This window comes from Eutrigla gurnardus (assembly GCF_963514095.1).
Source record: "Eutrigla gurnardus genome assembly, chromosome: 11".
NCBI lineage: Eukaryota > Metazoa > Chordata > Actinopteri > Perciformes > Triglidae > Eutrigla > Eutrigla gurnardus.
Window position 1 is genome coordinate 9,291,417 of NC_139925.1, and position 23,003 is coordinate 9,314,419.

Genomic DNA, 23,003 nt, shown 5'->3' on the forward strand with positions numbered 1-23,003 from the left:
TCTCGTTAATGTCGCCGAGGAGTTACCTGCCAGAGCGGAGCAACCTTTACCGAGGGGACGTCGGAGCGGCGGTGCTGGGATGATCGCGAGGATTCTCTCGGATCCGTGGTGGGAGCACTGAAGACAAACACAGAGGATCAGACACATAGGTTACATATGGTATCAGGTAAGGTCTCTACCACCGAGCTCCATCATCTTCCGCCTCCCTGTAATGCTGTGTGTGTGTGTGTGTGTGTGTGTGTGTGTGTGTGTGTGTGTGTGTGTGTGTGTCTTCATGTTTGGATACATTTGTTCTGAGATGTCAGGTGAGAAGTGACAGTCACATGACTGTAATGATAGTTACCTTTAAGAGGAATGCAGCCTTCATATTCAGGCCTGCCTCATCTTAGTGTTGTTTCTTAGAGGCTGCTTATACGCCGTGGTCACACAAGCTGGACTGTGGACAGCAGCTTAAACGTCCACACCATCACATTATGCATGTCATGGTAGATGGACGTGGGAATGTATTGTCACTTTGTAGTGGAGTGAGGGAGAAGGTTGTAAAGAGACCTATAGATCACGAAGAGTTATCCCAAATACCAAAGGCTGCAGTCCAGTCTCCTGTCTGTGTCTACTCCGTGTGGCTGTCTGCTTAATGGCTCACTAAGTTGGTCTGTGTGTAACAGGATAATAAGACGAGGTGTTGACTGGTTCTTTACTTACACGGCATGCTCTGACATCATGAATAGAGATGCTTTTACACCCAGGAGAAAAACAAAAACTGTGGCAACATTAGATACTAAAAAGAGTTGCTTCTAGATATGCTAGATCGTCTTTATGCTCTATCATTGAACCTTGATTATCACGTTTTAAAGGGGGTGCAGATGCTGTAATAGGATGTGAAAGTTGGATGTTAATGATGAGAGAGGGCAGGGGAGGTCAGTTTAGGTAAAAGCCATGTTGTCATAGGCACGGAACAGTTGCTTTTAGGTTTTTCTCCCTCCAGGAATCCAGCAACATGACAGTGTCTTCATATAACTAGCAACCTTTCTGTGTTGGTCCCTGCAGCAGGTTAGGGCCTCACAACACCTGTAGACAGGCCACTTTGAGGGGGTGCAGCTGTAAAAGTTTTGCTCCAGAGTGGACGGGTGGGCGCACCTGGCTGGCTTCCTACTTTCTCCTACGGGCCTGTGCATCACAGAGACTAGCTTGCAGGGCTATTGTAGGAGTATTTTGCATTCCTCACCAATATAATGATAAGTTAATGATTTAGGAGACCTTGTGCATTTTCAGGAAACCTCATAACCTCACAGTTGCATTGGTGTTTTTGTCTTTAGTCACTTATTGTTGTTCAACTCTCCCCGTGTTCAGTCGACAACCTGGGTGTCACAAGTAGAAGATAAATTCACTCTGAGTGCAGGATAATCAGGCCTAAAGTAATTGGGTTGGTTTGCATCATCGGTACATGTTGCTTCGTATTTGGTGAGCCTGCTGTGTCACAGGAACAGGCAGTCACAATAAAAAACAAGTGATAAGGATTCAAAATGTTCATGATAGTTTTAACTGTAATCGCCAAACTGAATTTTTATTTCAAGTCTAATTGGTTGTTTTGATCTGCACAGATTCACAGCAACATTCAATCGTTGTGTCATCGATTCTGTTTTAATTTATCTCCCTCGTTTAATGTGTTAATATAAATTCAATTTGACTGAAACTAAAATAAAGGATTACATATAAAATGTAGTCTTAATTATATGTATTTTACATAGATTCTCAATGGTATATTACCATGGTAATAGCCAGCATGTAACAAACAAAAAATAGCATGACACCATGACACAGTTTCTTTGGTGCCAGAAGCACAGCTCCGTCAGAACTGCTCTCTGGTCAGAAGAAAGCCTATTAGAAAATGGGAGGAGAGAGCGCGGGAGGCAGCGGGACTAATGGAGGAAGATAATCTAATCAGTGTCCAGTTCAAAGAATGGTCCTTTTTCTCAGAACCATCTCTAATAACTGTCTCTGACAGGCTCAACGCCAGTTATATCCTCACAGAGGGACAAGTGGAGTGGAAATGAAGGTGATGAAGAGAAGAAGAAGCTTGACACCCAGCAAAGTGTATTAACTGATACAGCATTAACATAGTTTTTATATGTATTGAAATATAAATAAGCTCCAGCTGTAGATATTAGATGTGTATACACATCAGAGAGCAAAATTAAACCTCTCTTCAGAATGTGGCCTTAAAGAAAGCCTGTAATAAGTGTTGTTTTGTGTTTGTGCGTGTGTCTTACGTGTACTCTTATGTGCGTACATCCTCAGGTGTGTGCTTGGAATGTGTGCAGGATGAGCAGCACATTTGTTACTTTAGCTGAAGTACTGGAGGCACGAGGAGGACCTCTGCTGGAGGAGGAGGTCTGGTCCCTGCTGCTGGGCACTGCAGAGTCTTTAGTGGATGTCTCTTATAAGGGTAATGCCTTTAAATACCCCCCACCCACCCCAGTGTCTTCATACTATAACCACACCTTTATGTTATTGCACTGTACACATTTGAATATGTCTTGCAGCATTTAGACCTGTATCAGCAGCATCACATCCATTAACGACTTGCTCCCTTTTTTTTTTCAGGTCAGAACAATATGTGTTATATCATAAGTCCCACCTCCTTGCTGCTATCAGCCACTGGTACCTTAGCGTTTAAGAATTGTGGCCTATCAGATGAGGCATCCACCTTCACTGCTCCAGAGATGCTGCAGGGCCGTGCCAGCTCAACCAAACCTGCCATGGAGAGGGTCAGTGCATTCATCATCATCCCTTCCTCCGTTCCTAACAGCTCACGTGGAAGTCGACGGCAGACTTGTCAAACACTTAACAGTATCAGTTCGTATTGGGGGAGGGAGGGGGAGGGGGAGGGTATCAGTAGCTGTCATTTCCTCTGATCAAAGCTCTGGATGTCAGGAGTTGAAGGACGACTGAGGTGTAAGCTCGCCATCTAGTGGCTGAGCAAAGTAACCACTGCCCTGAAATGATAATTAGAATAGTTTTATTGGGTTATAAAATATTTGTGTGCTTCTCTCACACACACACATATTCACAATATGTCCTATTCATAATTATTTATATAACCCATAGATAGTCAAGTATTTCTGTTTGAAAGATGACATTTAGATCAAACATTTATTGTGTTATTTATAGAAACCACAACCGTTGTTGCCTTTCACTTATCATGCTTATATTATTATTTGTCTATGATTTTTCAGACACTTTGTAGATTAACAGTCACATTATGAATGTTGTCTTTCATAATAGTAATAATCATAATATTATATTTGTAATGATGATGATTGATGCTCAGCTTAGGGTTTTAATTATGGTGAGAGCTGCATATAATATATGTTTGTCGAAAAACAAAACATAATTAACATCATTTTGCACAAATACATTTATGTAAGACAAACATGGTTTTATCTTAGAATCAGATGGTATGTATAGCAATATGTCTCGTCATTAACAAATTAATTTTGTTGCACAGATGCTGGTGTATTCACTAGGTATGACACTCTACTGGTCAGTTGATTTTCACCTACCTCAAAATCAGGTGGGTGAACACAGGTGATTCAAAGCTGTCGCTTTTTTAATCCAGTACCATATATATATAATGCCATAAATATATGAACTCCACTCCACAGCCGGTCCAGTTGAGTGACCATCTAAACAGCCTCCTGCTCAGCATGTGTGAGGAGCTGGCCCACCGCAGGGTGAACCTCAACTCCATCCTGGAAGCCTGCGAATCTCAGCACAAAGCCACCGTCCTGCCGCCGCCCGCCAAAGTCATCAGACAACTGGTGGAGGAGGTTTTTCATGAATCAGTGAGTCTCCATATCGACGGCATGTTCTGCTCATCTACGGGCCATTGTGTATGTGTCAGAATATAAAAGCATAATCTGCATCGTGAGTAAGTGAAAGTGATGGTGAACACGAGTGGTTTCTTTGCCTCCAGATGGACCACGGCTCTCTGCCAGACAGTCACGTCCCTTTGAGTGGGAGGAGCCAGATGATCAGGGAGAGACTTCATGGTGAGCTTGCATGCTGGAGTCCTTATAAAATCAGTTTTTAAATACAAGTTACATCCAGAGCATCACATAAGAGTGGAGAAGAAATGTTGCTGAGCATAAGCACAACTGGACACGATTTAACTGTACTGTTCTCAAACACAGATTTGTGTCTGTGGGAGTTTTAGCCTCTTCAGCTCTTCTGCTATTTTACTTCTGACCCTGCATATTTACATAAAGTAGTTGCTCTTTTGACTCAAGACAGCGTACCGGTGATCAGGATTAAAATCTTAACCTATAAAGCAAGCCCCGGATTAGGCTGCTGCGAGAGCCAATAATCAGATAGAAGAGTGTGGGTGCTTGCGAGCTAAACCCCTCGCTAACCTCTCCAGACATGTCACTGTCTCCTGGGAGCACCGAGGCAGACGGGAAGCAAACATTGCTGTCATCTTTCACACAGGGAAGAGAGGGCCGCTGTCAGACTTCAGCGAAGGCAGTGGCGAAGGGAGGCGATACTCGACGGACTCTGACTCAAAGTCAGGTACGGGAAAGAGCAAAATGACATAAAGAGGGGATTCTCACTGACTACTGTCAAATTCATTTGTCTTGCATCCACTTAACTAAATCCCTAACTCTGGTGTGCAGACGTAATCCTTTAACTAACACTAACCCTTCTTGGATGTGTGTTCCAGCAGTAAGGTTTTCACCATGCATGTCAATGCATGCTCGTTTTATGGCTGTTTTCTAGGGAGTTTACCTCAGAGATCTTGGAGACAAAGACCAAGGAGCTCTCCCACACCGTTGTACCAATCCTCTTTAGAGCGGTACGTACGATATGCATGGATACAAACACACATCACTAATGCTGTTTGTGGAAAAACATAAACAAACCCATCCGCTTGCACTCCTTCATTGTCTGAAGTGACTTTAAGCTGACATGACATTTGAGTTTGACTTTTCCAACTTGTCTGCAATAACTATTACACAATCCGTCCTACCCCACCCCTCTCTCCCTCGCTCCTCTCAGTCTCCCTCGTGGGGTCCGTCACAGGGACAGCAACTGCAGTTGGGTTGGTAGGAGCCCCCACCACGACATCTCTCCCAAGACATCAGCCAGGTCTCACAGTCCTTCCATCACCTTCAGCGAGTCCTCGCTCAGCCTGAGCCAGAAGAAAGCCAAGGTAAGATCGGGGGTTATTATTATTTAAGAGCTTGTTCAGTGACAGAAGATGTTTTTGGAGAACATAAAAGAGTAAGCAGCTTTTTCCACAGTGTCATCGGGATGCTGCAACGTATCGAGAATGACAGTGAACTCTCAAATTGAATTCTAACATCACTGAAAGAAGTATAAGCCTCTGTGTTTGTTGCTTAATATTTGTATTATTATGAATGCTTGTTTTCTCAGTCTTTGGGTCCCGAATTCATCAGAATGCCAGATGAACAACATATTATTCTCGAGCTTCCAGGATCTATTGTGGTAAATTTAATCATACGATCAATATCAATGTATATTCACCCTATTTGTCTTTTCTTGCATCCTGTCTGTTTGCATTATTGCATGTACAGTATTTGTAAATTTATGTGCATGTCAGTGTGTCATTTTTTTTTGTTATGTCCAAATATGTGTGTGTGTGTGTTTGTGTGTGTGTGTGTGTGTGTGTGTGTGTGTTTGTACGTGTCCGCCACAGTCCAGAAAGGGCCGTTCGTGTTCGTCTCAGCGGGAGGTGACCGTGGTGCTGCCGACCGGACAGTACGTGGTGGTTCGCTGTGACATTAAGTCGAAAGCGAGAGATGTGTTTGACATGGTGGTGGCTCACGCAAACTTGGTGGAACACTTCTACTTTGGTCTTGCCTTTATAGATGGTAAGAGTGACATATTATACGAGGGCCTAACCTATCAGGACAGCACTGGCTGTACATCACATTACAACATTCAATATGGAAATGCATTTCAAGAAATCCAGAACCATACTTGTGATATTGTTCCCTCACTGTTGGCATGAAGGGGGGACTTGTTTATTTATAATGCCTGTCATGTTGTTTTGGTCACTTCATAAGATGCTATTTTTTATCATTTTGCAGATGATGAATATTTCTTCTTGGACCATGAAACAAAAATCTCCAAAATTGCGCCTGACAGTTGGAAAAAAGGGCAGATATCCTCCTTTTTGGTGTTTCTTCGAGTCAAATTTTTTGTCGATGACATGTCCTTCATTTTGTAAGTACAGCACTGGTGTTTTACTGATACTACTGCATAGTTGAATACTTTGTATTGAACCTTTTATTTGCTGTCTCCTAGGCACAGACTGACTCGTCACCAGTACTACTTACAGCTACGTCGGGATCTCCTGGAGGACCGGCTTTACTGTAATGAGGAGACGGGCTTGTTTCTGGCTGCTCTTGCGCTGCAGGCTGAGTTTGGGGATTACATGCCCGAGGTACAGAGGACAAAAAAAAAGAAAAATGTTCACCTTATGTCTCTAAATACCACCATCATCTTTCAGTGTGTGTTATAGGAGTGCACTTTTGTGTGTCTTTTTAGCTGTATGGTAAGAATTACTACCAGCCAGAACATTATGTGTCCATGAGGATGCTCGAGAAGCTGGCACTGCCCAATGTCAAGGAAGAGTTGCCAAGACTACATGCAAGACATAGCCAGATACTGCCGGAAGAGGCAGAAATAGAGTACCTAAAGGTATCCAGACTACCAGTCCATACACTAAATGATTACGTTAATTCATCTACGGCTACTATTTTAAATTGAAAGCATGTAAAATAGAAGTATGTACTTCTCAGATCGCCCAGCAGTTACCAGAGTATGGTGTTATGTTCCACCGTGTGGGGAGAGAGAAAAGGCCGGTGGTGGGAGAGTTGGTTTTGGGAGTCTGTTCCAAAGGAATCATTGTGTACGAGATGAAGAATCACCTCCGGACCGTCACCAGACGCTTCCTCTGGAGGGAGACGGACACCATAGCCACCGGGGTAAGAAAACAAGCGGCATTACATTCAGATAGTACATTTTTATTACAATGCTCAAAGTAGATGTGTGGTGACGTAAACTGTCTTTCAGCGGCGTAAACTGATCATCGAGTGTGGCGGGCCCAGCGGGAAAAAGCACACTTTTGTAACAGAAAGCTCAAAAATAGCACAGTACCTGTTGAACCTCTGCTCAGCGCAGCACAAGTTTCATAGCGAGATGACGTCACGACAACTTAACCACACCATGATACCAGGTGGGCAACTCTGACTGCATGTGGAATTCATTGTTTTTTTCGACCTTCTCTCACAAAGGTTAAGAATAAAATAAGACGTCTGTTTTCCTCCAGATGAAAACATGGATAAGTACATGTCTGTCTACCGGAGTCGCAACCTGAACCTGAAGCGGATCTCCTGCTCAGAGGGCATGTTGAACCACGTAGGTCTGACACCTGGTCAGCCAGACTCCCTCTCCAAGTCCTGCGACAACCTGACTGAGAGGCTGGAGGCCCGGCTGCGCCAGCAGAGGGAGATGAGGAGGGAGATGAGCAGAGAGCTGAACAAGGAGCTCACTGAAACAGGAGACCCGAAAGAGCGACAGTGTTGGAGGTAGCTCTCTATGATATAACGTACAGAATCTCCAACTTTAAGGAAACAGCTATGTAATGCAACTGTGCACGTGTGTTGCAGCACTTCAGAGCCGATTCCCAGAATCATGTCCAGCGTCTCACTACAGAAGCAGGACTCTGACGTCTCCTCCTCCTCCATACGAGGTGAATATGTTTCGTGAATGCATACAGAGGGGTGATGAATCTAAGGGAAAATCAACATCTTTAAGCATCTTTAGTTTACTTTAATCCTTGGCATAGAAGTCAGGTGTTTAGTTGGGTTGAGCAAATATGGTTTACATTTTCATATGCTGCATCTGCGTTTGTTTTATGGAAGCTTTTTCTTTAATTCGTCACCCATCTGTATGTTAATATTTGCAGATTAGATCACTTAATAAATGACCCATGGGTGTGAATTTGTTTGTTTATGTGAGCCAACCTTCTGCTAGGCTCTTGACCTGGCCCCCTGGGTATTTAAAACAGATAAATGAATTATACACTGGCCCATTTAAAACACGTGTTTTGCAGTTGATACCCCCACCAGGACCCCACCAGAGAGAGAGATAGTCTGTGTGACCCTGAAGAAAGATCCCAAACTGGGCTTCGGTGAGTTCAAGGCGGCTGTTTAACGCGATGCAAAGTTAATGAGCGGAGTACCACGTACCTGATGGTTTAACAGGACACTTTTGTCTTCGTCCTCTCTGGTCCTGTTTCAGGCTTTGTCATAGTGGGCGAGGACAATACAGGCAAACTTGACCTTGGGATCTTCATCGCCTCCATTGTGCCTGATGGGCCTGCGGACAAAGATGGACGAATCAAACCTGGTACGGAGCGCCAACAAAGGGAACCGGAAACAAAGACACTGGCTTGCAACTTTACATGCAACATAACACGGCAAGAGACAAAATTGTGCATGTCACAACCCATAACGAGGATTTTTTTAATAATCAGGTGGACGTCTCATCTCCCTAAATAAGACCAGTTTGGAAGGAGTGACATTCAGTGACGCCGCTGCCATCTTACAGAGCAGCCCTGACGAGGTGGAGCTCATTGTGTCCCAGCCGAAACGTAAGACCACTCTAAGATCACTCTATAGTTAATACAGCTTATATGTGTACTGATACTTATATGTGTTCCCTATCAGAGTCTCTGAGAGACCGTAGGAGTTCCTTGAGTCAAAGTACTCTTGGCTTGGCGTTGGAGAGGGGCTTCGGATCACAGACCACACTGAGTGGCATAGAGTACCGTCCCGTCATGGAGGAGCTGGAGGAGGCCATCACTCTGTCCAACATGGCCACCCCAAAGCAGAGCAGGAGGCTTCACATTCCTGTTGTGCGAATACATGACGCCCAGGTTAGAGATGACTAACCTTGTTTCCATGGAGGCAAAGCTCTGAAGAAATGTGATAAAACTCTGTGTGCTGAAATTACACTCTTCGTTTATTCTGCTCTCAATCTAAAACTTTTTCTGTTCCTCTTTTGTGTGTTTTTTTGTGTGTGTTTTTTTCCAGGACGTGTTTTCCAGGTCTCCCTCTATCTTAAGTATGAAAGCTGGGGAGCGGTTTACGGTGGAGCTGAGGAAAAGCGTTGGAAGTCTTGGCATCAGTGTTGCTGTGAGTGAATTGTTTCCATTTTATTATACAGCGTTTCTCTTATAAAACTCATACAACAGTCCTGCAATATATAGGTAACCAGTGACGATGCACATTAACTTGGATCCCTTTTTCGCTGAGGCAGTGTATGTTTCTACTGTTGAGGCTGGAGACATTGAATAATTACTTCTCCCTTTCTGCCAAAAGGGAGGAATAAACACCAATGTGCAATATGGGGGAATCTACATCAAGAGTCTCGTGGTTGGAGGTGCTGCAGAGCAGGACGGGCGTATTCAGATCGGTAATCTTTGTATTTGTCATTTCGTTATGCGATCAGTTGGCAGCCAAAAGTTTTGATGAAAGGTTTCATTATGTGTCGAATGCTCACTTAATTTCTGGTTAAGGGTCAAAGTCGCAAAAGCCATTGTCATGTGTTTGCATTTTCTTGTCTGTGGAGGTTTTCTTTCACTAGTGTCCTCATTGTCAACTTCCCTAGACAAAATTTGAACTTCCTGAATGTGGATAGAACCAGGCTCTGTAACATGAAAGGCCAAAACACTGTACGAATATGAGTTTGTTTGCTTGGTTCATGCTTCAGTGAGCAAGAATGACTTTTACATGTGTTGACATGACCATCAACCACCCACACACACACACACACACACACACACACACACACACACACTCAAACCGTTTATGTATTGATGTTGCTAATGATGATGAGATTTGTGTTCGTGCATATGACAGGTGACAGACTGCTGGAGGTTGATGGGTCCAACCTGAGGGGCGTGACTCACCATCAAGCTGTGGAATGCCTGAAGAGGACTGGGGAGGTATACACACACACACACACACACACACACACACACACACACACACACACACTCTCTTTTGCTGGTATAATTGCATTAATATCAATACAATATGACAGTACTCTCCAGAAAACAACATTTGTTTATGTTTAGTATGCTTTCCTAACCATAATGAAGTAGTTTTAGTTACCTAATCTTGGCTAAATCATAAAACTTGACTGAACCATTAAGAGGTGATGGATCAGACAACTCTCTTTTGGGTTTTTTTTATCATTAAGTTGCATGAAATTGTTGGATCCTTCAACCCTTCAGCCTTTTGCATTTCACTCCATTCAAAGCTATGAATCACCACCCAAAAAAAGCACAAAGCTGGGTGATACTGTACAATATGTTCTGTACACACAATGGTGGTGCTGGTTGAAGTATATATATCTACTGAACATAAAGGGGTTGTATGTATATCTGTTCCCATAGGTGGTGAACCTCCTGTTGGAAAGGGAACCCACAATAGTTTTGGAGCCCAGACCTGACTCACCCTGCCCCCCCCTGGCCCACAGTTCATCACATACACAGCCCCCCAGGACTGAAGTCTCCATGGAAACGACCTTGAGTGGTCGAGCCAAGGACTACAGCTTTGTGACTGATGGTGAGAGGCGAGAGGAAGGGGCACACACGCTCACACGGGAGGGAAAACAGGGAGAACAAATCGACAACACACACACACACACACACACACACACACACACACACACACACCCACACACACACACATGGCCCAGAGGTGACTGTGAGCCATCTGACAGCTACATTGTGGTTGCTGTCAGAGTCATCCAGGGCTGACGCTCCCTCAGTCCCCCGGGACAGCATGCACAGAAACCTTGAAGCTGCCCGTTCACTGCCCGAGCTTAGTTAAAGGGACAGTTCCTCATCGCTGCAAAGCCTCCTTTCCTGACAGAGATGTGAGACATAATGTCAACCAAAAAAAAAGGGATTGTCTGCTTGTTCAAATCTTGTCATCAGAGATAAATAAATACCTCTCGCAGGGTGCCATGCGTGCCGGGGAGATTTATAAACATGTTCTTTCTATCGCAATGTACCAAATCGCAGCCCCCTGATTAAAGATTACACAACACACATTAATGCTCAGAGATCCCCCCTCCGTCTCCTCTCATTCCTAGAAAACACGCACCAAGTGGTGCTGAAGAAGAGTTTGTCTGGCCTCGGCTTCAGCTTCAACATATCACAGCTGCGCTCGGGGCCCGACCGCGGCAGCGTCGTCCGCATCAAGCGCCTGTTCCCGGGGCAACCGGCCCTAGAGAGTGGCCTGCTGCGCGAGGGGGACGTCATTTTGTCCGTCAACAAAGAGCCTGTGAAGGACCTCTCTTACCAGGTATATAATTAATCCTGTTAAAATAATAACATTATGAAGCTAGTCCATTTCCACATTCAGAAATCGAGCTTGTTTGTTGTATTTAAGTGGTTTTTTTGTGGTTGCAGTTTCTTTTCATCTTTTTTACGACATTGACAAAAAATGGGTGCACAATGTAAATAGCCTAATATGCTATAAGCTGCTAAATACAGCCTAAATAGTCCGAAATTGTATTCACTATTGGCAGCACTGGGTGATGTTGTCTGTAGATGAATAATTGTGAATGGGCTGGTGAGGTCAAGAACAGTACTAGTGGCCCTGCTCTTTCTTAAGATCTCAGCCACGTCATTGGTCCACTAATCCTTTAATCCCGTAGCACCCAAAATAGCAAGCTGGCTGTGTCACAGTGTGTGATGTGTCATTTAATCTTTTGTGTTGCCAGCCAGTTGCAATTCACACATAGAACAATTCAAAAGTGCACATTTTGAGTCCAGCTGTACCCAAACGTCCCTGCATGTATTGTTTCAGAGGGTTTTGTTCCTGCTACGTGGCGCTCCGTCTGAAGTCCACCTGCTGGTCTGCCGACCGGGTCCTGGAGTGCTGTATGATGTAGATGACAACACACTGGTGAGCGTACACACACACGCAAGTACACACACATTTATAGGAGAAAAACTGTATTACTGACAGGCCGTCTTTCCTCATGTCTGACTCTGTAGAGTCCTGCACTCTTCCGTGAGGTGCGATCTCGCTCCCTGGACATCCGTCTAGGAGAGGACTACAGCCAGCTCCTCAAGTTTCAATATGATTACAAAATACGTGCTCAGAAGCAAGCGCCCACCTACGAAGAAGATCTGACCAACGAAGCAGCGAAAAGCCCAGATCCTCCACCAGCTCCAGCACTCCCGAAGACCCAGGAGAGCCTGGACCGCAAAGCGCAGGCCAACCAGACTCCCCCGTCCCGTCCTCGCTCACCCCCGTCGCCCACCTCACCCACATCACCTCCGTCACCTGTCTCGCCAGCTTCCCCCACCTCCCCAGCATCACCTGTCTCACCCGAGTTACAGCCGACCACGAGGAAAGCAGAGGAACAGCGGGAAGTCAAAGCAAAGAAGGAGAACAAGGACGGGGAAGAGGAGGTTGCCACGACAACGAGCTCAACTGTGATGCTTATGGATGTCTGTCCTAAGACTGGTTCCAACGTTTATGCCAGGTAATGTATCACAACTGTTATTGCACAATAATTCAAATGTTTGTATGAATGATTCCTCTCTTTAACAACAGCAAAATAGAATCAAAATGTGTACAGTTACAATGCATGCATGCACATCCTTTAAAAAAAAAGCAATGATGAATTGATGAAGAATAATAAGATTTAAGTCCCACGTTTAGGAAAGAAACATTGAAAGTAATATGATATACCTATAAACTGTCTGTTTCTCTGCAGTGGAGTCCGAGAGGAAGCAGATGGAAGTGTGACCTACTGCCTGATGGGAAATGGACTGACTATCATGGCAGATGAGGAGTACCTGACCATCAGCTCCATACTAGAGCCTCCCAACAGCCTTCCCTCCAGTCTGGCCACTCACCCTCCAGCAACCAACCTCACAGGCCTCCACTCTCAAACCTCCAACAGCTCCTCCATTTTCCAGAATCCGAGCCTCGGCCCTCACCTCCCCGCCACCACGCGTTTGCCCCACGGCCTCTCCTCCGACACCCCGACCACTTGCTCTCTGGCCCACCTATCCCAACCCCTCACGACCCAGCCACCGAAAGCTAAGCACCACCCAATCCAGCAGGGGCTTCTTCCAAGTCACTGCAAAGCCATCTCCAAGAACAGTAGGCCCGTGGCGGCCCCGCCCCAGCCTCCTGCGACCCCGTTGGTCCCCATCACAGCTCAGGTCGGCCCCTCGGTGCCTCGCGTTGCCAGCCCACCTGCCCCGACGCTGCCCCCCACAACGCTGCTCCCTCCAGCCCAGAGCCACACACAGCTGAGGGACGAACCGGAGAAGAAAGAAAGGCAATACAATGATGATTATGATGAAGAGGATGACGAGGATGAGGAAGAGAGTCGACGAAAGGTTCTTGGCTCACTTTACCCTAGTAGATTTGTCTGCAAGTAGAATACATGAACACATTTAAAATGTACTTCCATACATTTGGATAGATTCAGACTTTGGGTGAATTGAAGTTAGCTGGTTATTTGGCTACATGAAAATGTAAATATTAAATAGATGATCTGTCATTGTTGTTTGCCTGTCAGGGATTGGTCAAAGAGTTTGAGCTGACGGTGGTTCTGACCAAGTCCAGGAGTGGAAGCTTTGGTTTCACCATCACTCGCAGCAAGCTGGACAACTGCTACTACATACAGGAAATACTGGACAACCCAGCCAGGGCAGATGGACGCCTCAGGGCAGGAGACAGGCTCATCACAGTACGCGCCAACACACACATTTCTGCATATTTAAAAAGTATATTTTTGATTTATTTAGAGTATAGGTGCTGCTCAAGGTGACTGCAAGCAAGTCCTTCTCTGTCGTTTGTTTCCAGGTAAATGGGCATGATGTTACCAGCGTCGCGGATGATGTCGCCATGACGATTCTCAGGTCATCTCCAAGAAGACTGAGTATGACTTTGGGGAGGGCTGTTACCAATCTGGTGGTTGCTCCCTCATGTGACAGCCTGCCTGATATAGTTCTCTACAAGACCGCCTCAGGACAGCTGGGTGGGCCGCTGCACCTCCTTCCAAAACACAGGTACATCACCAGTATTGTTTGATTGTGTCTAATATGTGTGTATGTGTGTGTGTGTGTGTGTGTGTGTGTGTGTGTGTGTGTGTGTGTGTGTGTGTGTGTGTGTGTGTGTGTGTGTGTGTGTGTGCCCTCTCCAGGTATAAAGCTGACAGGAGGCATTGGCAGCAAATGGCAGGGCATCTACTGTCTGCAGGTGGTGCCAGGCTCCCCCGCCAGCGAGGAGGGCAGCGTCCAGCCCAATGACAAGATCCTCTACATCTGTGGCAGATGCACCCTGGGAATGACCCTGGAGGATGCGGTCAAAGCCTGTGAGATCGCCCCTCGTAAAGTCAAACTGAAGATCATTAGGTAAGTGCCCTCAAAGGCTGGAGAGACGCACGCTGAAGGAGGTTTGTTTTGCATTTCTTGACTCTATACTGTTTGTGTTGCAGAGAAGACCAGCCGCTGCCCCCCAGGGCTAAGTGGAATGGTAAGGGCTTCGGAAGATTTATCGCATGGTTTCACCTGATTGGACTAAGGACACATAAACAGAATAGTTTGGTTGTTATCTGATTGATTGCCTAGGAACCAGATATGTTTGTGCTCAGCTGAGCAATGATCATTTTAGTTCAATCATTAGCAGAAAGTGTTCAGAGTTCTGGGAAGGCACGTTGTTACTGGCTTTTTCAAAATAATTGTTTCCTTATACAGTATATGGTAAAACATTTCTGTACACGTTTTTCTTTTGAAGGCCTGTTTGACTGGAAAAAGGACAGGAAGTTCTTTGCTCGTTTTGAAGAGCCAGCCTCTCCAGAGAGAGTTTCTCCCACTGAAGATGGTGAGTTTTTATCAGCACCATTCCTGCTTCCCTTTCACCCTTTTGCTTGTTGCTGCTTTGTCTGCGTGAAGCCGGAGCTTGGTGCTTTTCTTTGCACCTGTGTGTGTGTGTGTGTGTGTGTGTGTGTGTGTGTGTGTGTGTGTGTGTGTGTGTGTGTGTGTGTGTGTGTGTGTGTGTGTGTCTGTGTGTGTGTGTGTGTGTGTGTGTGTGTTTGATCTGGATGGTGACAGACAGATCCTGGGCTCTCACAGCAGGATTAATAATTAGCAAGGCTCAGGGCCTCCACTGGTGTATTGGACTGCGGGGCTGTAGCCATCACACACACACACACACACACACACACACACAGTGCCATACAGACAGTGGTCTACAGGGGCAGGTAGCTCTGTTGCCGGGTGACGGTGCATGCAGCGGTGAGGGACAGTGGAGAGGGTCAGTCTACAAAGACCAGCCTTGTTCACCTGTCATAGAAGAGACGTACCTATCAACACTTCTCTTTCAAAATGGCCAAAGAGGTGGGAGGTTGGTGTGTGTTGTTTTTTTTTCTATGTGTCTGTTATGTAAATTTAATTGGCTGCAAATAGTTGCATCGATGGAAATTGGTAGAGGGGGATGTTCCATTGTTAGCTACTGGCCGAACGCCCGACGTCTCCCCTCATTAAGCTCGTACTGCTGATTCATTGATCCACTCTTTTCATTGTTTTTCAGCTGAAGATGTGCGTAGGATCGCTGGAAATGTCCGATGTCTCTCTCTCTCACAAGAACACGATGTAAGTTTCCAAACATATTATTTATCTTTGTCCAGAAGCTCATCCTCTCTTTTTCTTTAACACCCACTGTAACATGAGTCTATTGTGTGACCGTGTACGAATGCATTCTCTGCTGGGGGTGTCGCTGTCCGTGTGTGTGTGTGTGTGTGTGTGTGTGTGTGTGTGTGTGTGTGTGTGTGTGTGTGTGTGTGTGTGTGTGTGTGTGTGTGTGTGTGTGTGTGTGTGTGTGTGTGTGTTAGGCTTTCTTTACACCCAATTCATGTGTTAACAACAGAATGGCCTTTCTGCAGAACATACAGTACTTCTACAAATACAGTGACAGATTCCTCATTTACTTTCGCCTCCGTTTCTTACAGAGTTGCATCATGCAAGTGGAGTTCACAAAACCAGATGGAGGAGGCCTGGGCTTCGCTTTGATTGGGGGAACCAATGGCAGCATGCTCCGAGTGAAAGAAATCTGCTCTGGTGGAGTAGCTGAGCAGGACGGCCGGCTGAGAGTGGGGGACATTCTATTGGAGGTTAACGACCCATCATACACCTTGACTGTTCTATTTCCCTCCTATTGCGGGAAAACCCTGATCCTCACTATGTGTAATTGTAGGTGAACGGTGTGATTGTGTCCGGGCTGAGCCACAGTAAGGTGGTAGATATCCTGCGTAAAGCTGAGGGAAGTGTGCAGCTCACCATCTGCAGAGACATCCTGCCCCTGACCTACTCCGAGTCACCTCCGCCGCTCAACATGTCCGCTCAGGCTGAAGCTATTTTAGCCGAGCAGCCGGCTCCTGTGTCCAGTCCGGATAGCAGTTCCTCACCTGACGTCATGCTGAATAAGCCAGTTGAGAGGCCCCCAGGTAACATCTCTGACAACTGTCTTTCCTTTTATTTAAGCATAATAGTGCTGAAATAAAGCCTAAAGACTTGACGTAACAGTTCATATTTAGGTTTTGATCTGGATAAATCAAAAAACAAAAAAAGATCTGTATACTCATACTTAATAATAAGATCCACTGAAAAAAACTGTGTTTTTAGTCACGTAAAACACACTGTAAACACATATGTTGCGTCTTTTAAATGCATTCAAATGCTTTACATGTGCATATTGCAAATGTATTGTATCCCACTATCATTGTCTCAGAGGCGACTGCAGACCCTGTGGTCAATGAGGCTGGTTTGATTGTCACCTCACCACCTCCTCCACCACGCCGACTGACCATTGTAACAGATGACACTGCGATCACGCAGGTAACAAGCGCACGAACAAGCATACATACACAAGTACATGAACTATGGTATAGTAATTATGATGTAATCTTATGTTGGACTTAAATCACACCCCTCCTTACCTCTTTACTAACATGTACTACTAACATCTTGCCCCCCCCCCCTCTGTCTGCTGCCTCCTCTGGCTGCTTGTCTGTGGAACAGGAGAGCTGTAACAGCTCCCCTTCTCATCAAGCTTGCTGCCCATCCCTCAATGTCACTGACATGTTGCATGGAGCTTCTGACAGGTAGTAACTTCCCAAACTACTCTCCTCTTTTATTGTCTACTTATTTCTCGCCCCCCTCCTCCTCCTCCTCCTCCTCCTCCTCCTTATTCTGCTTCTTCTTTTGTTTCATTGAAGTTCCACTGCTAACCACAAGGAGGCAACAGAGAGCAATACATAAAGAACAATTCTGGGATAAATGCTGTTGCTTATGGGCTGTGAATCTCGAAAAACAAACAAAAACATTGTGTAGCAGTTAGGAAGTGTATAGTACTAACAAAAAGTATGACAAAAAGATATTTTAGCATCTTGTCTATACTGTATTTTAGGTGGAAAAGTCGCAGGGAAAGGAAGCTCAGGCCTTGCATGATTTCATCCCCTCCTACCGAAGAGTAAAAATGGTCTGGTCTCACCCCTGACTCCCCCAGGAAACGACTTGTGAGCAAACTTTTGGACCAGTCCTGCAAAGATATCCGGAAAAAACAGTCAGACGGCTGGAGCACCGAAGAAGAAGATGATGTATTTGACGCCACCGATCTGGAAAAATCCTCCCCCCAGACAGGTGTCTATTCCTCTACTCTTGTGCTGAAGTGTCAGAGTGGAAATTGTTGTCTGTTCTGTACTAGCAACTCTTGTCCTCTTGTCCTCAGGCCCACCCATAGTGTCGGAGGAGGAACTGGCCCGTTTAGCTCTCATTAGCCCTGCTAGGACCAGCCAGTACTCAGGTACAAGGGTGAAAGCTCTCATCCAGATTCTGCAGCATCAAGTGGACCAGCAGGAACTGGTCAAAGAGTTCATGGTGAGCATGTACTATGTATTTACCGATCAGTGTAAAACGAAGGTTGAAGTACACGTTTAACAGTTAATTTGCCATTTAACCTTTTCCCATATATATATATATATATATACACACATATATGCCACTTACATTTTCGTTTTTTACATTGTGCACATTACAGGCGTTGGAGCATCTGAAGCCCTCTGACAACTGTCTAGTGGGAAAGGCCCCCGAGAACCGAGACAAGAACCGCTACAGAGACATCCTACCCTGTAAGTTCTTCTGGTCTTAATTTTTTTTTACTTTCTCCATTTGTTCCAACCCCTTCACTTGACTTTATGTTGGATGCTTTATTGGTGAGCTGAAGCTTGTAAAAGCTGGAGACTCACAGACTTGGCATTTATAGGAGAGCCTGTTTGTTAGCACTTTCCTGAGACGCTCAGTTTAAGTCCTAAGCTCTTAACAGAAGCGAGGGGAGATGTCTGTTTACAACACTTGTCTGCAAACAATTTCTTTCATTATTATCAATAATTCATGGGTGCTGCACTTATAATTTCCTCGGAGTCAGCCAAGTATGTGATGATGAAGATGATGTCATTTGTTACCAACCTTGTAATTATATGGGACAGAGAGAAAGGATAAAACAGGGGGGGTGGAGTGTGTGTGTGTGTGTGTGTGTGTGTGTGTGTGTGTGTGTGTGTGTGTGTGTGTGTGTGTGTGTGTGTGTGTGTGTGTGTGTGTGTGTGCGGTGGGATGAAATGGTAATCATGAATGAATGAGCGTGATGAAAAGGATAGATCCCCCCCAGTGGAACGCCACCTCACCTCAATGTTTTGTTGCTTGCCGCCTGTTACAGAAGCTGTTTGTGTAAAAGAGCCAGAAAAAAAGGGGGCATGTTATTCACCAATCTGATCCATTGCCTGTAGCCTTTACATTTTTTACTTAGAAAACCTTTTTTTTTCCAGTCTGTGCCTTTTTTGACCTCAAAAGCAGGAGGTGGAGTACCAACCCAGAAAAACATTCCTAATTGCCTTCGGTCTATCACCCCTCTCATCACCAACAAACTCCTTAACAGCGCTGGTTTGTTGAGCCCCACTTCAGACCCCAGAGCTGTTTACTTGCCTTTATTTACTGTACACTTAAATGCCTTGCTTTTGGCAAAACAACAAGGTAGGAGTGTTTCTTGTTTGTGGCAAGGAAATGAATGGATTCACCAAACATTGAGAAACCCTAAGGCATGTCCGTCTGTTCTGTTTGAGGGAGGATGCTGCTGGAGGTGTAATCAGTTTATTCCAATTATCAATTGATGCAGTGATGCATGCTCACATTCAAAACAACACACACACTCAGAGGGCTTCTTTTCCTCCTTCTTTTTCCCCGCACAGACGACGAAACCCGTGTTTCCATCGGTGACAACCAGGACTACATCAACGCCAGCTACATCCGCATGCAAGTTGGCAAAGAACAGTTCTTTTACATCTCCTGCCAGGGCCCTCTGCCTTCCACAGTGCCGGCCTTCTGGCAGATGATCTGGGAAAATAAATCTGACGTCATTGCCATGATGACCCAGGAAGTAGAACGGGGAAGGATCAAATGTCACAAGTACTGGCCAGAGAGGCTGGGCGTGCCCCTGGACACCGGCAGGTACCAGCTCCACCTGGAGAACCAACAGTACCTGGAGTACTTTCACATTAAGGTCATCCGCATGGTAGAGACAGAGGTAAGAGCTTAGTGAGGGACACCCGCATATTATACCCTTAGCTTTGAAGTCCTTCTAGAAGGGGGGACTATTCTCAAACGTGCTGTTATTCCAGACCGGTGAGACACATTTTGTCCGTCACCTGAAGTTCACACACTGGCCCGACCACGGAGTGCCGAAAAGCTCCGAGCAGCTGGTCCGCTTCATCCGCTACCTGAGAGCGGGGCACCACGAGGGACCAGTCACTGTACACTGCAGCGCCGGCATCGGACGCACGGGAGTTCTCATCTGCACCGACGTTATCCTCAGCCTCATTGAGAACGATTTGCCTGTAAGTGCAGCCATTTTTCTTTACTTATTAGTTTACAATTCCTTTTTTTTTTGTATTTTTAGCAATGCTAGTGGCATGGCTTAGACAGTCCAACACTTTGGTCCAGGGTTACATGCTATGACATTTTATACAAACATTCATGGTCCTCAGAGGATGGAAACATCGACCAAAATGTTAATATTAACTAGACTAGCTGTTGAAACCATTAACTCAAGTTTACAATGTTAGCTGTGGTAATGAATCAAGTGAGAAGTAGAGTCTGCAACCAGAATAGTCACCCCCCAGTGGCCATTAGAAAGAATGCAAGTTTAAGGCACTTCCACATTGGTTCTGCTTTTCAGACTTGGAGGTTGCTGCTGGTTCATTCATTATTAATATTAGAAATAAACTTTATCCATAGACGAGTTCTGTTTCTGTCTCTCTCTCCTCAGATCAACGTGAGTGACGTCGTAAAAGAGATGAGACTTCAGCGGCATGGGATGATTCAAACCAAGGTAGGTACTAACAGAGTTAAAAGTTCAAGCTTTTAAAAAAAAAAGTTTGTTACCAAAAGCTAGAAGTGCCCATTGTCTCTCTCGTTTCAGGAACAGTACTTCTTCTGCTACAAAGTCTGGTTGGAGGTCTTACAGGGCATTTTACAGCTTCACGGCAACGATTGGCAACCAGAAAGTCCCCGAGACCACAACGTAGTTTGAATGTTTCCAGTTCACCTGTAAAGCACAGACTGTATGAGCAACCACGTGTGCTCCATCACAGCTGGTGATACCTTTTCCTTTGGCTGTAGATCATTTAGCTAGCTATAATATGAAACCTGTACTTCTTCTCTGTTTTGATACTTTGTGTTGAGGAGGCCTGTTGTTTAGTTACAATGACAATGACTCCATGCTGTGATTATGTCAATTTAATTTAGATCACTGAGGTTGTTTTGCCTTTTCAGGCTTAGTGATTTGCCTTCTGTCTTTAGCATCTTTTTTTTTTTTTTTTTAATTTTGTGTCACTATCTGAATGTACCTCAATTATTTTTTCTCTTCATTCATTTTCTTCCTTATTAATGTCCATTCATTTGCAAATTGCATCAATTTTTAACCGTCACACTGCATGGAATTCAAAATCTGGTAATATTCATATCTTTTATCTGGCAGTAATATTACAAATGTCATCAAAGTGCACATAAGATCATCATCATACCAAAGGAGTATCTGTTTGTAACCTTGATGAGTAGCATTTGATTAAGCATTGTGTCATCATTTCATTAAGTGCATTTGTACCCTTGAGGAAAGGGCATTAGCAAAAGAACACTATTGATTTTTCAGTTCATCGTCAACGGAAATGAAAAGAATCAAGTGCCTTGGAATGACTCACACCGCTTGCTCCACGCTGACCCCGAGGGGTCGGGGGGCGGAGAGCGAGAAACTGATTTGAGAGCACCCGGTGGTGGCTAGATTGAATGTGCAGCTTTCAGTCTGTTTGTGGTCTGAGGTGGATGTTTGGTTGATCCAAACCAGAGGAGGATTACATCTCACCTTTCAGTTCGATTGTTACTTAGAAGCACATCGTCTGTCAATTTTTTTTTTTTTTTTTTTTTTTTTTTGTGGGCCCATTTTATACAAAACACAACACATAATCACAACATAATCTTGATACAGATAAAGAATGGTTCAACTTAACACATTTTTCGGATGAATTTTCAATTCACCCTTTTACTAAAATTTGGCATCAACACTAAATATTCAGAGTTTTTGTGGAATGTACAGAACTGATTTCAACAGTTAGTGGTTAGTTGCTGAGCTTTTATGTGTAATTTGTTATGTGACAACATCCTTTATCTGTATACCATAGCTATTTTAATACAAACTCAGCCAAAAAATGCAAAAAAAAACAAAAATAAAAACATTATGAGGTTTACAAACTTCCCATTTTGCCACTTTAGCTGTATATGATGTACAAAGAAAGCAACAGAGCTGCATCTCCAAGTCACAGAGGATTTATAGCTGCTGGTTTGAACCTCGACCTTTGGATGCAACTGCTTGTAAGCTTTGTTCTTTTAGCTGCTATCACACACACACACACACATGCACACACACACCAGCTCTCTTAATGCATGCAGACTCTTTAAGTACAGAAGTCTGAGCCTGGAGTTTGGTTGAATGACTTGAACATGATCAAAATGTGGAATGTAACAAAGCAATACTCTCCGTTAAGGAGGAGAGGTCAGAATGTCGACGTCGTATCTGAAAACATCTCCCGAGCTGTTTGGAGCATGTTGATAGGACACATGCAGTACTGTACCTTCGCCATGAGGATGGCTACGCAGAGCCATCAGCCTCTGTACTGTGTATGCAACATCTTTTCATAAATGCTGGTCGGTTGGTTCCCTAGGTAACCCCTCTGTTATGTGCAAGTTCATGTTCTCGTTGAGATCCTATTCATTTTGTTTCTCTCCCACAGATCTTTGGGGGGGGAAAAAAAAAAGAATTATTCCTGAAAGGACAAAAAGCACATTTTTGCATTCATCTGTGAAAATGCATCTTGTACAGCCAAGCAAGTGCTTACGCAGTAGCATTGTGAAATGTAATAACCCTTACTGGCACAACTGCTTATTTATGCTAAAAATGACTCTCTTGTCACTGTACCAGCCACTATGTAACCAATAACTGAGAACAATGTAATACCTCTCTCTTTAATTAAAAACTGTTCTGAAAACTTGTTTGCACGTTATACACACATTTTACCCCCCCCCCCCGACTCCGAACACAACATAACTCAACTTGAGCTACGGAACAAGAGCAGGGTTTTCCCCGACGGCGGTCACAGAACAGAGAGCCGGAGGCGGCCCTAAATCTAATTCCACTGAGCCCCCTCTCCACTTTTACTGCAGGGTATACTCCCTCTCGGGTTTTACTGCAGGGTAAATAAGCTGGTCTCACAGGGGTCTTTGTGACAGCATGGAAACCCCTGGAAACACACTGCACGCTCCGCTCACACAT

The 23,003-nt window shown here is 44.8% G+C and overlaps 1 protein-coding gene across 3 annotated transcripts; it reads left to right on the plus strand.

Annotated features, from left to right (window-relative positions):
- Positions 1-27: 27 nt before the first annotated feature.
- Positions 28-22,712, plus strand: ptpn20 (protein tyrosine phosphatase non-receptor type 20). 3 transcript variants are annotated; one of them, XM_084020548.1, is made up of 47 exons: positions 28-166; positions 2,299-2,446; positions 2,605-2,768; positions 3,509-3,574; positions 3,666-3,845; positions 3,977-4,052; positions 4,489-4,569; positions 4,777-4,852; positions 5,056-5,209; positions 5,434-5,505; positions 5,717-5,891; positions 6,111-6,246; positions 6,328-6,466; positions 6,571-6,723; positions 6,825-7,010; positions 7,099-7,261; positions 7,355-7,613; positions 7,695-7,777; positions 8,141-8,218; positions 8,329-8,436; positions 8,564-8,680; positions 8,757-8,965; positions 9,123-9,224; positions 9,411-9,504; positions 9,951-10,036; positions 10,490-10,661; positions 11,194-11,405; positions 11,913-12,011; positions 12,104-12,597; positions 12,832-13,465; positions 13,648-13,818; positions 13,935-14,109; positions 14,275-14,485; positions 14,569-14,606; positions 14,868-14,954; positions 15,663-15,724; positions 16,081-16,242; positions 16,326-16,575; positions 16,860-16,966; positions 17,150-17,232; positions 17,637-17,770; positions 17,859-18,007; positions 18,168-18,258; positions 19,372-19,706; positions 19,801-20,016; positions 20,448-20,510; positions 20,601-22,712. In XM_084020548.1, exons 2-47 carry the CDS (start codon positions 2,323-2,325, stop codon positions 20,709-20,711), a joined length of 7,137 nt encoding a protein of 2,378 aa, XP_083876674.1. In that variant the 5' UTR covers positions 28-166; positions 2,299-2,322; the 3' UTR covers positions 20,712-22,712. The 3 variants fall into 3 exon arrangements, with proteins under 3 accessions (XP_083876674.1, XP_083876676.1, XP_083876675.1); XM_084020550.1 differs by lacking the exons at positions 17,150-17,232; positions 18,168-18,258; positions 19,372-19,706; ... (1 more) ...; positions 20,448-20,510; positions 20,601-22,712 and having other exon boundaries at positions 17,859-17,980; XM_084020549.1 differs by lacking the exons at positions 17,859-18,007; positions 18,168-18,258; positions 19,372-19,706; ... (1 more) ...; positions 20,448-20,510; positions 20,601-22,712 and having other exon boundaries at positions 17,538-17,664.
- Positions 22,713-23,003: the final 291 nt, after the last annotated feature.